The sequence below is a fragment of the Muntiacus reevesi genome, chromosome 10 (genome assembly GCF_963930625.1).
Source record: "Muntiacus reevesi chromosome 10, mMunRee1.1, whole genome shotgun sequence".
Taxonomy (NCBI): Eukaryota; Metazoa; Chordata; class Mammalia; order Artiodactyla; family Cervidae; genus Muntiacus; species Muntiacus reevesi.
This window is the reverse complement of record NC_089258.1, coordinates 11,392,295-11,408,449: the sequence shown is the minus strand read 5'-3', so window position 1 is coordinate 11,408,449 and position 16,155 is coordinate 11,392,295. Positions and strand designations below refer to the sequence as shown.

The 16,155-nt window shown below is 36.8% G+C and overlaps 1 protein-coding gene across 5 annotated transcripts in view; it reads left to right on the top strand.

The window, feature by feature from the left end:
- AGTPBP1 (ATP/GTP binding carboxypeptidase 1) overlaps positions 1-16,155 on the top strand; it is a 198,361-nt gene that overhangs the window by 87,833 nt on the left and 94,373 nt on the right. For all 5 annotated transcript variants that reach the window (XM_065947297.1, XM_065947294.1, XM_065947296.1 and 2 more), the window contains 2 exons: positions 3,884-3,981; positions 8,977-9,093. In XM_065947297.1, coding sequence (XP_065803369.1) covers positions 3,884-3,981; positions 8,977-9,093 — 215 coding nt within the window. The remainder of the gene's footprint in view (positions 1-3,883; positions 3,982-8,976; positions 9,094-16,155) is intronic.

Below are 16,155 nucleotides of genomic sequence, written 5' to 3'. Positions count from 1 at the left end.
AGAAGATATTTAGAAACTATATATCTAATGAAAGATTAATATAAAAAATACATGGAACTCATATAGCTGAATAGTACAAAGAAAGATAGTGCAATTAAAAATGGGCAAAAGACTTGAATAGACATTTTCCCCAAAGAACGATGTACCAATGGCCAGAAGATAATGAAAAGGTGCTGTGTATCAGTAATCATCAGGGAAGTGCAAAGCAAAACCTCGAAGAGAAATCCCCTCACACCTCTTAGAATGGCTATTATCAAAAAGACAAGAGATAGCAAATAGCAAGGATTTGGAGAAAACAGAACCCTTACACTCTGGTGGTGGGAACGTAACATGGTATATCAGCATACCCATGTTCATTTCAGCATTATTTACACTAGTCAACATTTGTAAGTAACCTTAATGTCTTTCCATGGATGAATGGATAAAGGAAAAGTGATTTGTGTAGATGATTCAGCCAATAAGAAAAATAAATATCATTTGTGACAGTACGGATGAATCTGGAGGGGATTTATGCTAAGTGAAATGTGCAAGACAAAGAAAGACAGACACTGTATGGTATCACTTACACATGGAATCTTTGAATTAAAAAAAAAAAACAATTGCAAAGAAACAGAATAGAATGTTGGATTCCAGGGCCTGGAAGAATGGTAAATGGGTGATAAGATCCAAGGGCGTACCTTTTTAGTTTTGAGAAGATTAAGTTCTGAGGCGCTAACATATAGCATGGTTCAGTTCGGCTCAGTCGCTCAGTTGTGTCTGACTCTTTGCGACCCCATGGACTGCAGCATGCCAGGCCTCCCTTTCCATCATCAACTCCCCGAGTTTACTCAAGCTCATCTCCATTGAGTTCGTGATGCCATCCAACCATCTCATGCTCTGTCATCCCCTTCTCCTCCTGCCCTCAATCTTTCTAAGCATCGTCTTTTCCAATGAGTCAGTTCTTTGCATCAGGTGGCCAAAGTATTGGAGTTTCAGCTTCAGCATCAGTCCTTCCAATGAACATCCAGGACTGATCTCCTATAGGATGGACTGGTTGGATCTTCTTGCAGTTGAAGGGTCTCTCAAGAGTTTTCTACAACGCCACAGTTCAAAAGCATCAATTCTTCAGTGCTCAGCTTTCCTTATAGTCCAACTCTCACATCCATATGTGAGTACTGGAAAAACCATAGCTTTGACTAGCGGACCTTTGTTGACAAAGTAACGTCTCTGCTTTTTAATATGCTGTCTAGGTTGGTCATAACTTTCCTTCCAAGGAGTAAGCGTCTTTTAATTTCATGGCTACAGTCACCATCTGCAGTGATTTTGGAGCCCCCCCAAAATGTAGTCTGTCACTGTTTCCACTGTTTCCCCGTCTATTTGCCATGAAATGATGGGACGGGATGACATGATCTTAGTTTTCTGAATGTTAAACTTTAAGCCAACTTTTTCACTCTCCTTTTTACTTTCATCAAGAGGCTCTTTAGTTCTTCTTCACTTCCTGCCATAAAGGTGGTGTTGTCTGCGTATCTGAGGTTATTGATATTTCTCCCAGTAATCTTGATTCCAGTCTGTGCTTCCTTCAGCCCAGCGTTTCTCATGATGTACTCTGCATATAAGTTAAATAAACAGGGTGACAATATACAGCCTAGACGTACTCCTTTCCTATTTGGAACCAGTCTTTTGTCCCATGTCCAGTTCTAACTGTTGCTTCCTGACCTGCATACAGGTTTCTCAAGAGGCAGGTCAGGTGGTCTGGTATTCCCATCTCCTTCAGAATTTTCCACAGTTTATTGTGATCCACACAGTCGAAGGCTTTGTTGTAGTCAATAAAGCAGAAATAGATGTTTTTCTGAAACTCCCTTGCTTTTTCAATGATCCAGCGGATGTTGACAATTTGATCTCTGGTTCCTCTGCCTTTTCTAAAACCAGCTTGAACATCTGGAAGTTCTTGGTTCACGTATTGCTGAAGCCTGGCTTGGAGAATTTTGAGCATAACTTTACTAGCGTGTGAGATGAGTGCAATTGTGCGGTAGTTTGAGCATTCTTTCAGATTGTCTTTCTTTGGGATTGGAATGAAATCTGACCTTTCCCAGTCCTGTGGCCACTGCTGAGATTTCCCAATTTGCTGGCATATTGAGTGCAGCACTTTCACAACATCATCTTTTAGGATTTGAAATAACTCAACTGGAATTCCATCACTTCCACTAGCTTTGTTTGTAGTGATGCTTCCTAAGGCCCACTTGACTTCACATTCCAGGATGTGTGGCTCTAGGTGGATCATGAAGATCTTTTTTGTACAGTTCTTCTGTGTATTCTTGCCACCTCTTCTTAATATCTTCTGCTTCTGTTAGGTCCATACCATTTCTGTCCTTTATTGAGCCCATCTTTGCATGAAATGTTCCCTTGGTATCTCTGATTTTCTTGAAGAGATCTCTAGTCTTTCCCATTCTAGTCAATATGGCATTGTGTATTTGAGAGTTACTGAGAGTACATCTTAAGCATTCTCACCACATGTACGTGTGAACCCACATACAAAGTGTTAACAGTGGTAGCCATGTGAAATGATGGCGGTATTATGTTCATCTTGACAGTCATTTTACCATGATTTACCATTTTACCATATATCATCACATCTCGCACTTTTAATGTATACAGTTATATTTGTCAGTTATTCCTCAATAGAGTAAAAAATAAAAGCAAAGTTTGGGAACATATTCTTTAAAAATATTCTCTATTTTGTCCTAATGCACTCAATTACTTATATGAGTCCTCTCAGAGCTCTCCTCTACACTTCTTTCCTTGTGTCCCCCACATCCATGCCCTCATGGATTTTTGCATTCTATTTCCTGGGCCTTTGCATTCTATTTCCTGGGCTTTCTCTAATGTATATTCGTTCTTCAGCCTCATTACTACTGTATTGGTCCAGGTAGTTATTGTCTTTTCCTTTGTTCATTGGTCTGCTTCCACATATGTGTTATGTTTCTCATTGCTGTCAGAGTGATCTTTTCAAAAGTCTTAACTTAAACCACTCTCTTAAAAATCGCTAGTACTTGTCTTCCACTGGGTGAAAATCTAAACTCCTTGGCCTCTCATACCCTTCACTTTCTCATTCTTCTTTGCTTTTCCTAGTACTTTCTCAAGCATACAAGTTAAGTCATGATTAACTTATTATTTTCCAAAGATATCATTAAAATTATTTTCGGGTTATCATTTCTTCTTCTTAAAAGCCACACTCACACACTCTTAAATTCACCTAGAAAGCTGCTATATTTTCCTCTAAGATACTGCTTACTACTTGCTCTGTGAAGTGATCACTAATAATCTCAATCCTAAGCAGTTTGTATTTACTTCCTGCCCCTGTTTTCCCATGACATTTTTAAGTTTATGCCTTCATTATCATATATCTTTTATATTATAATTATTTTTAGTCTTTCTCTATTTAACTTCATAAGCACCCTGAGGGCAGAGACTGCATTTGCACATCTTTTAACAAATTCCCAGCACACAACACAGTGCATGGTATATGGCAGTCATTGAGGGAAATCAATGGTAAGTGAATTGTAAGTAGATGAAAGTAGTTATTGAAATGTATCATAAATAGGGAACAAGATGTTTCATTCAGGCTATTGCAATATAAGACAATTTTTTAGAACTTTCCAGCATTAATAAAAAAGCCCATAAATTTTTAGAGGGCTTTTCCAAATTTTGAAGTATTTTCACTTCATGTCATAGGTTTTTTAACACCTGGGACAACATTAGAGATACTTTTTAATAAGAAAATGTAATTTACTTTTCCTTTAGTAATTGAGATACTGATGCTATATACATATAACATTCTACTTTTGGATGTGCATGTTATAGAATGCTTACCTCTGACCTACTTATAGCACATTTTGTATCACAGTGGATGACGTAGTAGATGAAAGTGATGACAACGATGATATTGATTTAGAAGCTGAAAATGAAACTGAAAATGAAGATGACCTAGATCAAAATTTTAAGGTTGGTATAAATTTCTGTTTTCAGCCAACTTGTGAATGTATACACATTGTAGAAAAAAGACTGGGTAGATATATATAGCTATTGAAAGTGAAAGTCACTAAGTTGTGTCTGACTCTCTACCTGAATTCTCTAGGCCAGAATAACGGAGAGGGTAGCCTTTCCCTTCTCCAGGGGATTTCCCAACCCAGGGATTGAACCCAGGTCTCCTGCATTGCAGGCAGATTCTTTACCAGCTGTGCCAACAAAGGAAGCCCAAGAATACTGGAGTGGGTAGCCTGTCCCTTCTCCAGCAGATCTTCCCGACCCAGAAATTGAACTGGGGTCTCCTGCATTGAGGGGGATTCTTTCCCAACTGAGCTATCAGGGAACACTAGATTAATTTGTTCTATCCACATCTTTTTTATCATGAATAACTATGGACACTAAGCTATTGAAAGGAAAATAATGTTGCTTTAAATACACTGTCTGAAAAGGGCCTTAAAATAAAATATTTTCACTCTTTGCTGACCAGAGAGATTTTATCTAACCTTTCTGACTTAGATTTTAAAGTCTAGGGAAATCTAAGTTTGAGTCATAGCTTATTTCACTTTATTAAGTGGTAGAGGGGGCCATTTTAGTATCTGTAGAAAAACATCTGTTTAATTCCTTCATTTTTCAACTGTTTAGCTTTTATAACTTTTGGGGGCAGAGGGAATTTGTTTGACTCTCATCTCCTTGGACCTTTTTATCTTGAAATGCTACATGGAAATTGGTTTACACTGAGTATTTGACTGTCTTTGGAGATAGAGTCTAAGATACTGGAAGGAGATTTCTATCTTAACAGCAGATGTAGAACCAATTTTATGTGATAACCAAGGCAAGCTTTGGCAAAATTGCAAAGGTAACATGATGGTATGCATCTTGGCGTCAAGAAGCTATAAAGAAGAAAAACAGTGCAGGCTCTGGAAAGAAAGTGAAGTTGCTCAGTCGTGTCCGACTCTTTATGACCCCATAGCCTGTAGCCTGCCAGGCTCCTCCATCCGTGGGATTTTCCAGACAAGAATACTGGAGTGGGTTGCCATTTCCTTCTCCAGGGGATCTTCCCGACTCAGGGATCAAACCTGGTTCTCCCTGCAGGCACTCTTTACCATCTAAGCTACCAGGGAAGCCACAGGCTCTGATGTTCAAGGCAAAAAATCTGGGGTAACTGTATGTTCATGGTTCTGGATTTGATATGGTGAATGAACTGGTAGAATCTGAGGTAGGACAGGTCAGGAGAGTTTACATTCTATGTATAAAGTGTTCCTTAGATAACAAGAGGTATATTAAAATCAACTGTTTGGATTTATTGGGATATGAGTGTTTAGAGATAGTAAAATTTTGTAGATTAATACTAAGTTTATAATTTAAAGTTTTGTATGTTGTTGGAAACCTTTTATGTATGTTTCTATGTCTGTTAAAAACAGAGTATTTTGAGTATAACCTATTCTTTCTGGCTCAGGGTCCTTATTAAAAATGTCTACAGATGTTGTGATCTGTAGATGTAAAAATGGAAATTGGTAGGGAAGTGGAACTCAATAGGAATTTATAACAGTGATACTAATTTTTGTGCTTGGAGGTTGTCAGTGTATATGCATGAATACATATTTTAAAAATTTTTAAAAATCATTTCAGGGTAAGTTACATACCTTATATATCATGGTTGTTTATCCCTAAATATATTAGTGTGTATTTCCTAAGGACAGTGATAGTCATCTCTCAGTGTCCTGGGGTACTGGTCCCTGGACCCACCTTGGATACCAAAATCCACCGATGCTTAATTTCCTTATATAAAGTGACAAAGTAATTGCATGTAACCTATGCACATCCTCCTGTATACTTTGTCATCTCTGATTACCTATAATACCTAATAATATGTAAATACTATATAAATAGTTGTAAGTAAAATGTAAATGCTCTGTATATAGTTATTGACATGCCACAAATTGATTGTTCCACAATCTTTATAATGCTACAAGCTTTATTGTGGCTTTGTAGATACTGTGTTCTTAACAAATTGGAGAAAGTTTGTGGCAACCTTATGTGGAACAAGCCTATTGCTGCCATTTTTCCAACAGCATTTGCTCACTTAATGTCTCTATATGACATTTTTTGTAGTTTTACAATGTTTCCAAACTTCTTTGGAATTGTGTTTCTTTAAAATTTTCAATCCACCGTTGATTGAATCTGAGGAACGGCAACATGTGGATATTGAGGACTGGCTGTTCTCTCCTATATAACCCAATACAGTCACCAGCTTAATACATTTAAAGTGATAGTATCATTTTTATCTTATCTACCATCCACATTCCATTTTGTTAGCTGATCTAATAATGTCCTTTATAAGATTTTTTTTTTCTCTCCAGTATAGAATCTAGCATCAGGTATTGCATTTAATTATCTTGTCTCTTAAGTCTCCTTTAATTTAGAACGTTTCCACAGATTTCTTTTTTGGCATTCACATCTATAAAAAAGTTATTGGTAGTATTACTCACTAGGGTATTTGAGATTGCTCACATTTACCTCATTTTACCTTAAGACAGCAATCATGTGATAAGAACAAGTCCTGTGCTAGTCCATGTGCCTTACATATATAGACATACCCTGTTTTATTACACTTTGCTTTATTGTGGCTTTGTAGATACTGTGTTCTTAACAAATTGGAGAAAGTTTGTGGCAACCTTATGTGGAACAAGCCTATTGCTGCCATTTTTCCAACATCATTTGCTCACTTAATGTCTCTATGTGACATTTTTTGTAGTTTTACAATGTTTCAAACTTCTTCAGTATTAATATATTGATATTCGTTATGGCGATCTGTGACCGGTGATTTTGATTTTAATTATTTAGCAATAAATATTTTTAAATTAGGATATTGGTTTTTTTTAGATGTTATGTATTGAACACTTAATGGACCACAGTATAGTGTGAACATAACTTTTATATGTATTGGAAAACCAAAAATTCACCTGACTTGCTTTATTGTGACATTTGTTTTGTTGTGGTGGTCTGGAACTGAACCTGTGTCCGGGTATGCCTATAGTAGTCATTAAATCCTGTAAGGTATGTGGTATTATTACCTCTGCTTTACAGGGCTGATAATGGAAACCAGAGACCCAGAAAGGTTATCAGCTGTAGAGACTGCAATCACACTTGAACACATATGTTAAACCTGTTAGTGATTCCATTCTCTTTGCCCTAGATTTTTCAGAGTTTGGAAAATTTATACAAATTTGGAGGTTCTAGAAGACTTGTCTTCAGATTGTCAGAACTCGTCAGCTTATAATCTTCAGTATATTCTTTTTTTCCCTCCTTAATTTTAGAAGAACTTTAAGAAGTAGGAGGTTTATTTTTTCTGAATGTGTCAGGAACTCTTTATCTTTTGTTTTTCCCCAAACTAAAACACAAATTTTTTGCTGTTGACTTCTGAAAGTAGTTTTCTTTTCTCACTGTGCCTGTTTTACAGGTAAATTAAAAAAATTTTATTTAAATGGCTACTTTGTAAAGCTGTATCATCATAAAATAATACTGAATATTGGACTGCTAGTGTGTTTAGAGAAAGGAATATCTTTAAAGTTTTTTTTTATTATTTTGAAAGTGTTATCTACTTTAATAGATGCTAATCAAGACAACTATGTATTTTTGGTTTTTCATAGCATAATTTAAGGATATATGAAATTATATATTTTATGTATATGATACAATAATATGATACTCTTTAAATAAAACTGGTCTTTATCATTTATGGCAATGGGAAAAATAATTTTATTGGTTAAAGAAATAATAGCTAAACTCCTTATTATGAGATATAGGAAATACATAGTATATTTTTCTTTTTTAAATTACTTGTTAATATGACAGTATATAAATATAATCAGATGCATGTATATAAAGTATTTTAAGGATTGACAGTAGCATGAATTTAAATCTGAAAAATAAGTAGTTTGTTCTTACTGTCTTTCTTTAACCATCAACACAAGTAGTGATGGATCTGTTTTTGTGTTAGGCCAGAGTTGTTAGGGGTCCTAGAAGCTAGCTTGGATAGTAGGTAACTGACGTTTTATCTTTCCATCATGATGTATATTGTCTGCTTGTACAGGTACAGATCAGATTGATCCTGGGTGCATATCTTATTCCTATGAGGTCATATTTCTTTACATTTACCATCTATTTTTTTCACCCAAAGAGACATGGAAATCATTTCCAGCTGTTGTTTCACTCCTCAGTGTTTTTTCCCCCTGAACAACAGAGTGAATGAATCCTGAATCTTTTCTAAGGGAACTTTATTGACCATGGAATATAAGTGTGTGTGATAACCATTGCTCTCTCTTGAGGCAATGCATTATGTTGGCTAACAGCATATTCTTTGAAATCACTGATTGATTTTACATTCTGCTCCTGTTTGCAAGCCACTTAACCTCACTGTACTTCAGTCTCTTCTTTTGTTAAATGGAGATGATAATACTACTTAACAGTAGTATTCTTAATTCTTACACAGATTAAATTAGATCATAAGGTAACATCCTTAGCATATTGCCTCACATATTTTCATTGCTCGATAAAAGTTATTTTGATTATCACCGCCACCATCATATACTTAGATTTTTCAGTTTAGTTTTCTGAACTTTTACTGCCCTTTAATCTGAGCCCTTTAATCTGAGCAAAATGAAGGCAGTTAGTGAGATTGGGGGCAGGGAGCATACTTTAGTATTGATCTTGATGTTAGTTTTTCTATCTTGAGGAGCCCAAATACTGTATTATGTTAGAATAATCTTTGATTAAAAGAAAACAAAACAAAACAACCAAGACAGCAATAATACAACAACCAAAAAATATAAGCAAATTTTATTTTACAATGAAATTAATGCAGCCTTTCTGTAGTGATTATTGTCTATGTGCATGTAGTTAATAATTTGGAAATTTTAAATCTGAAATGTATTTTTCTTAATTAATGACATTTCATTTTTATTATTTCAGAATGATGATATTGAAACAGATATTAACAAACTAAAACCCCAGCAAGAACCAGGACGAACAATAGAAGAACTTAAAATGTATGAACACCTTTTCCCTGAGCTTGTTGATGATTTTCAGGTATAAATATAGACAATTCAGCATCTTAACTCATTTTAAGAAAGAGTTCTTTTTTCTTAGACCCATAATCACTCTTTTCTTTCTTCATTTCATTTCTAAAAGATGAAAGTAGCATTGCTTTTCTGAGTGACTTTGGAGAATTATTTCAACATTCTGAGCTACAAAATGAGAAACTGCTATCTGTAAAATGAGAGAAGTAGGCCATTTAAATTTTGGACTAACTTTAAAATTTTTTAATCATTTTTTAAATCAAAATAATTGACATAGTTTTTATTAACTTTTAAAAATCATTAGAATGGCATTTCTGAAAGGGAGATGAGAGAAAATACTTCATTAAAAATACAGTCTGTGCTAGTGAATTGTTTTTCCTAATAGTCACCATATAATCATGGAATATCAAGGAAAGAGGACAGCTGGAAGTTGTTTCTGAAATGTTGACAAGAAGTCACTCTCCTTATGAAGCAACTTAAAGACTTCATTGCCAGGAAAAATACCAATAAACTCAGATATGCAGATGATACCATTCTATTGACAGACAGTGAAGGAGGAACAAAAGAGCCTCTCGATAAGGGTGAAAGATGAGAGTGAAAAAGCTGGTTTAGAACTCAGTATTCAAAAAAATGAAGATCATGGCATCTGGTCCTATCACTTCATGGCAAGAAGGGGGAAAAGTGGAAACAGTGACAGATTTTTTTCCTTGGGCTCCAAAATTGTTGTGGATGGTGACTGCAGCCATCAGATTAAAAGAGGCTTGCTTCTTGAAAGGAAAGCCATGACAAACCTAGTCATTGTATCAAAGCAGAGATATCACTTTGCCGACAAAAGTCCGTCTGTGGTTTTTCCAGTAGTCATGTATGGATGAGAGAGTTGGACCATAAAGCAGGCTGAGCACCAAAGAACTGATGCTTTTGAACTGTGATGCTAGAGAAGACTCTTGAGAATCCCTTGCACAGCAAGGAGATCAAACCAGTCCATCCTAAAGGAAATCATCCCTGAATATTCATCGGGAAGAACTGATGGTGAAGCTGAAGCTCTAGTACTTTGGCCACGTGATGCAAAGAGCTGACTCTTTGGAAAAGACCTGATGCTGGGAAAGATTGAAGATAAAAGGAGAAGGGGACTGCAAGGGTGAGACGGTTAGATAGTATCACCAACACAATGGACATGAGTTTGAGTGAACTCTGGGAGATAATGAAGAATGGGGGAGCCTGGTGTGTTGCAGTCTATGGGGTTGCAAAGAGTCAGACACTACTTGGTGACTGAACAATAAGTCCTCATTTATTTACTAGAATATAATATACAACCTGGATTGCACAGCTGTTAAATGATAAAACTGATTGAATTGATGGCAAGTAGTAGATCTAATATTTGCACTCCCTCTGCTGCTTACTTGTGGGTTCCTGAAACTGCCCAGACTCTTTAACTGTAAAATGAAGGGTTTGAATCATATAATTAGGATTTACTTATGTAAACCCCTTCCTCCAAGTTTCACACTTAATTTCCAGTTGCTTAAAGAAAAAGACTTAAATGTGAAGCTGTTGAGAGATAAAAAGAGAGAAGTACTTGCTAGCTAAAGTTTACATTTCACAGTTCTAATTATTCAGGTTTTTCTTTGAGAAATAATGAGCTTTGGATGCTATGGAAGAGGCAGCAAGTTGCTCCCTCTCCCTCCCCTACTGTCTCGGTACTCCCCATAGAATTGGTGGATGTTGGAGGGTATGTTGAAATCAGGGGTAGGACAGAGGAAATCGGGAAAGAGGACAGGAGTGAAGGAGAGGATATTTGTTGAAAAGAAAAAGAAGAAGGCAGGAAGAGGCATTTGGGAAAGGATGCAGGGTGATTTTCTTTTGTACAACCTACAGGAAGTATCTGGCTGCTCTTTTAACACTTTTGTGCCCACTAAAAAACCCAGTGATAACAAATACTGCCAATTCAAAGCCTAAAAAATACTGTAGAAGGGATTTGGGGAAGGAATTGATTATTCTGTGAAGAAGTGACCTAATTTCATCTGTGTCTCATATACATATAAGAATTATATACTGTGCATAAAAATGGCAGGAGTTTTGATGTGGGAATAGAGAAAAGTAGGTTTTTTTTTTTTTTTTTAGTAAGTGTGAAAAGTGAAAGTAAAAGTCACACAGTTGTGTCCAACTGATTGTGACCCCATGGACTTTTAGTCCATGGAATTCTCCAGGCCAGAATACTGGAGTGGAGAGCCTTTCCCTTCTCCAAAGGATCTTCCCAACCCAGGGATCAAAGCCAGGTCTCCTGCATTGCAGGTGGATTCTTTACCAGCTGAGCCACAAGTGAAACCAAAGAATACTGAAGTGGGTAGCGTATCCCTTCTCCAGTGGATCTTCCTAACCCAGGAATCAACCCGGGGTCTTCTGCATTGCAGGCGGATTCTTTACCAACTGAGCTATCATTGGTTGGTTCTAAATAGGAACCAGTGATAGCAATGTTGGAAAGACTAGAGATCTCTTCAAGAAAATTAGAGATACCAAGGGAACATTTCATGCAGAGATGGGCTCAATACAGGAAGAAATGGCATGGACCAAACAGAAGCAGAAGATATTAAGAAGAGGTGGCAAGAATACACGGAAGGACTGTACAAAAAAGATCTTCACGACCCAGATAATCACGATGGTGTCATTACTCACACTCACCTAGAGCCAGATATCCTGGAATGTGAAGTTAAGTGGGCCTTAGGAAGCATCACTGCGAACAAAGCTAGTGGAGGTGATGGAGTTCCAGTTGAGCTATTATTTCAAATTCTACAAGACGATGCTGTGAAAGTGCTGCACTCAATATGCCAGCAAATTGGGAAAACTCAGCAGTGGCCACAGGACTGGAAAAGGTCACTTTTCATTCTAATCCCTAAGAAAGGCAATGCCAAAGAATGCTCAAACTTCAATTGCAGTCATCTCACACGCTAGCAAAGTAATGCTCAAAATTCTCCAAGCCAGGCTTCAGCAATACGTGAACCGTGAACTTCCAGATGTTCAAGCTGGTTTTAGAAAAGGCAGAGGAACCAGAGATCAAATTGTCAACATCCGCTGGATCATTGAAAAAGCAAGGGAGTTCCAGAAAGACATCTATTTCTGTCTTATTGACTATACCAAAACCTTTGACTGTGTGGATCACAATAAACTGTGGACAGTTCTTCAAGAGATAGGAATACCAGACCACCTGACCTGCCTCTTGAGAAACCTGTATGCAGGTCAGGAAGCAGCAGTTAGAACTGGACATGAAACAACAGACTAGTTCCAAATAGGAAAAGAAGTACGTCAAGGCTGTATATTGTCACTCTGCTTATTTAACTTATATACAGAGTACATCATGAGAAATGCTGGGCTGAAGGAAGCACAGACTGGAATCAAGATTGCCGGGAGAAATATCAATAACCTCAGATACGCAGATGACACCACCCTTATGGCAGAAAGTGAAGAAGAACAAAAGAGCCTTTTGATGAAAGTGAAAGAGGAGAGTGAAAAAGTTGGCTTAAAGCTCAACATTCAGAAAACTAAGATCATGGCATCCAGTCCCATCACTTCATGGCAAATAGATGGTGAAACAGTGGCTGACTTTATTTTTCTGGGCTCCAAAATCACTGCAGATGGTGATTGCAGCCATGAAAGACACTTACTCCTTGGAATAAAAGTTATGACCAACCTAGATAGCATATTAAAAAGCAGATACATTACTTTGTCAACAAAGGTCTGTCTAGTCAAGGCTATGGTTTTTCCAGTAGTCACGTATGGATGTGAGAGTTGGACTATAAAGAAAGCTGAATGCTGAAGAATTTATGCTTTTAAACTGTGGTGTTGGAGAAGACTCTTGAGAGTCGCTTGGACTGCAAGGAGATCCAACCAGTCCATCCTAAAGGAGATCAGTCCTGGGTGTTCATTGGAGGGACTGATGTTGAAGCTGAACTCCAATACTTTGGCCACTTGTTGGGAAGAGCTGACTCACTTAAAAAGACCCTGATGCTGGGAAAGGGCAGGAGGAGAAGGGGACGACAAGATGAGATTTTTGGATGGCATCACCGACTCAGTGGGCATGGATTTGGGTAGACTCCAGGAGTTGGTGATAGACAGGGAGGCCTGGCGTGCTGTGGTTCATGGGGTCCCTAAGAGTCAGACAGGACTGAGCGACTGAGCTGAACTGAACTGAAATAGGAAGTGTTTAGAAGAATCTTTTCAGCTATAATTGTATCAAATACTAGCAGATCATGAGTTATTAAAAAGAAATGAATTAATATTGATTATGACTTTTTCCATTTGGATTTGTATGTCACTTTCAACATCAACCTCTGAAGCTTAAAATTGCCTGATGTGTTTGTTTGTATCCTTAACACCACCCAGTTTGTTTCCAGACATATTAAAGCTACTATTCAGTGGCCTGATGAAGGTAAAATGAATGCATCTGAAGTCAGCATAATTAACAACACACTTTTTTGAGGGGAGCTTGTGCATGCTTTTAAAGCTATAATTTTTCATTTGTTGTGACAAGTATAGTCTTGTTTCCTTTTGTTTCTTGATGGCAGAATATTTGAAGTGTCAGAATCCTGCATTTTCACAACTCTTCTTTCATACATCTGTATTAGCATAATGACATTTACCATATGAACTTTTTTTTTTTTTTTTTTTTTTAATTTTTTTATTTTTCAGTGGGTTTTGTTATACATTGATGTGAATCAGCCATAGAGTTACACGAATTCCCCACCCCGGTCTCCCATCCCACCCCCCTCTCCACCCGATTCCTCTGGATCTTCCCAGCCCAACAGGCCCGAGCACTTGATACATGCTGTTCTTTCGAAACTTCCCACCCTCCCCTTCTCCCACAGAGTTCAAAAGTCTGTTCTGTACTTCTGCGTCTCTTCTTCTGCCCTGCATATAGGGCCATTGTTACCATCTTTCTAAATTCCGTATATATGTGTTAGTATACTGTAATGTTCTTTATCTTTCTGGCTCACCTCACTCTGTATAATGGGCTCCAGTTTCATCCATCTCATTAGAACTGATTCAAATGAATTCTTTTTAACGGCTGAGTAATATTCCATGGTGTATATGTACCATAGCTTCCTTATCCATTCATCTGCTGATGGGCATCTAGGTTGTTTCCATGTCCTGGCTATTATAAACAGTGCTGCGATGAACATTGGGGTGCACGTGTCTCTTTCAGATCTAGATTCCTCAGTGTGTATGCCCAGAAGTGGGATTGCTGGGTCATATGGCAGTTCTATTTCCAGTTTTTTAATAAATCTCCACACTGTTTTCCATAGTGGCTGTACTAGTTTGCATTCCCACCAACAGTGTAAGAGGGTTCCCTTTTCTCCACACCCTCTCCAGCATTTATTGCTTGTAGACTTTTGGATAGCAGCCATCCTGACTGGCGTGTAATGGTACCTCATTGTGGTTTTGATTTGCATTTCTCTGATGATGAGTGATGTGGAGCATCTTTTCATGTGTTTGTTAGCCATCTGTATGTCTTCTTTGGAGAAATGTCTGTTTAGTTCTTTGGCCCATTTTTTGATTGGGTCATTTATTTTTCTGGAATTGAGCTTCAGGAGTTGCTTGTATATTTTTGAGATTAATCCTTTGTCTGTTTCCTCATTTGCTATTATTTTCTCCCAATCTGAGGGCTGTCTTTTCACCTTACTTATAGTTTCCTTTGTTGTGCAAAAGCTTTTAAGTTTCATTAGGTCCCATTTGTTTATTTTTGCTTTTATTTCCAATATTCTGGGAGGTGGGTCATAGAAGATCTTGCTGTGATTTATGTCAGAGAGTGTTTTGCCTATGTTCTCCTCTAGGAGTTTTATAGTTTCTGGTCTTACGTTTAGATCTTTAATCCATTTTGAGTTTATTTTTGTGTATGGTGTTAGAAAGTGTTCTAGTTTCATTCTTTTACAAGTGGCTGACCAGTTTTCCCAGCACCACTTGTTAAAGAGATTGTCTTTTTTTCCATTGTATATCCTTGCCTCCTTTGTCAAAGATAAGGTGTCCATAGGTTCGCCGCACACGGGGAGAGAGCGCCCGACGAACTTTTGTTATTCTTTCCCCCTCTTTTAAATTTGGTTTTCAATTTTTATTAAAGTTCTGCATGGACAGAGTTTAAAGAGCAAATAGTTTTACATAGTTTAATTGGGAAAAAAGTTTTCTCCTTCCTATCTACTGTTTCCTACAATCAACTTTCCATGTTTTTGAAGTTAATCCCTGTATTTCTAAATGATATGCTTAATGTGCCTTGTCTTTATTTTTCCTGATTTCATTCTCTCTCTTTTTTTATTGTCAACTTAAAGTAGACATCTAGTAATTTTCAGTCCTTTCTTCTAATATTTACATTTTAGGCTATACATTTTCCTCTAATGACTGTTTTAGTTGCATCAAACAGATTTTGCTATTTATTGCTGTCTTTGTCTTTGTTTTGAAACTTTTTGTCTGTTATGGTTTTTTTCCTTTGATGCATTGGTAATGTTTAAGTTGTTTCCTTAATCTGCAATTTTTAAATCTTTTTAATGAATTCTAGCATATTGTAGTACAGTGGGAGGACATCTCTTTATGATTATAATCTTTTGAAATTTTGGAGGTTTATCTTATGAGTTTGGACAACGTCAACTTTTGCTACTATTTCTCATGTCTTTGAAAAACATTCTGCTCCCATTAGGCACAATTGTATATTTGCCTATACAAGGACAAGATTGTTAATTGTATTTAGAGGTTCTTTTCTGTCCTTATAAATTTCTATTCCTGTGTTTCAATTACTGAGAAAAGTATGTTAAAGATTTCTAACCATGATTGTGAATTTGTTTGTCTTTATGCATGTCTGTCAGTTTTTATTACATATTTTTGGAAGCTTATTATTTATTGTGTATAAGTATAAATTGATTTCTTTTCCTTTCTAGTTGAACCTTTTAGTGAAGTTAGTTTTTATCTCTAAGACTTTAAGGCAAATTTTTATTTTGTTGAATTTTATTTATTTATTTATTTTTATTAGTTGGAGGCTAATTATTTCACAACATTTCAGTGGGTTTTGTCATACATTGACATGAATCAGCCATAG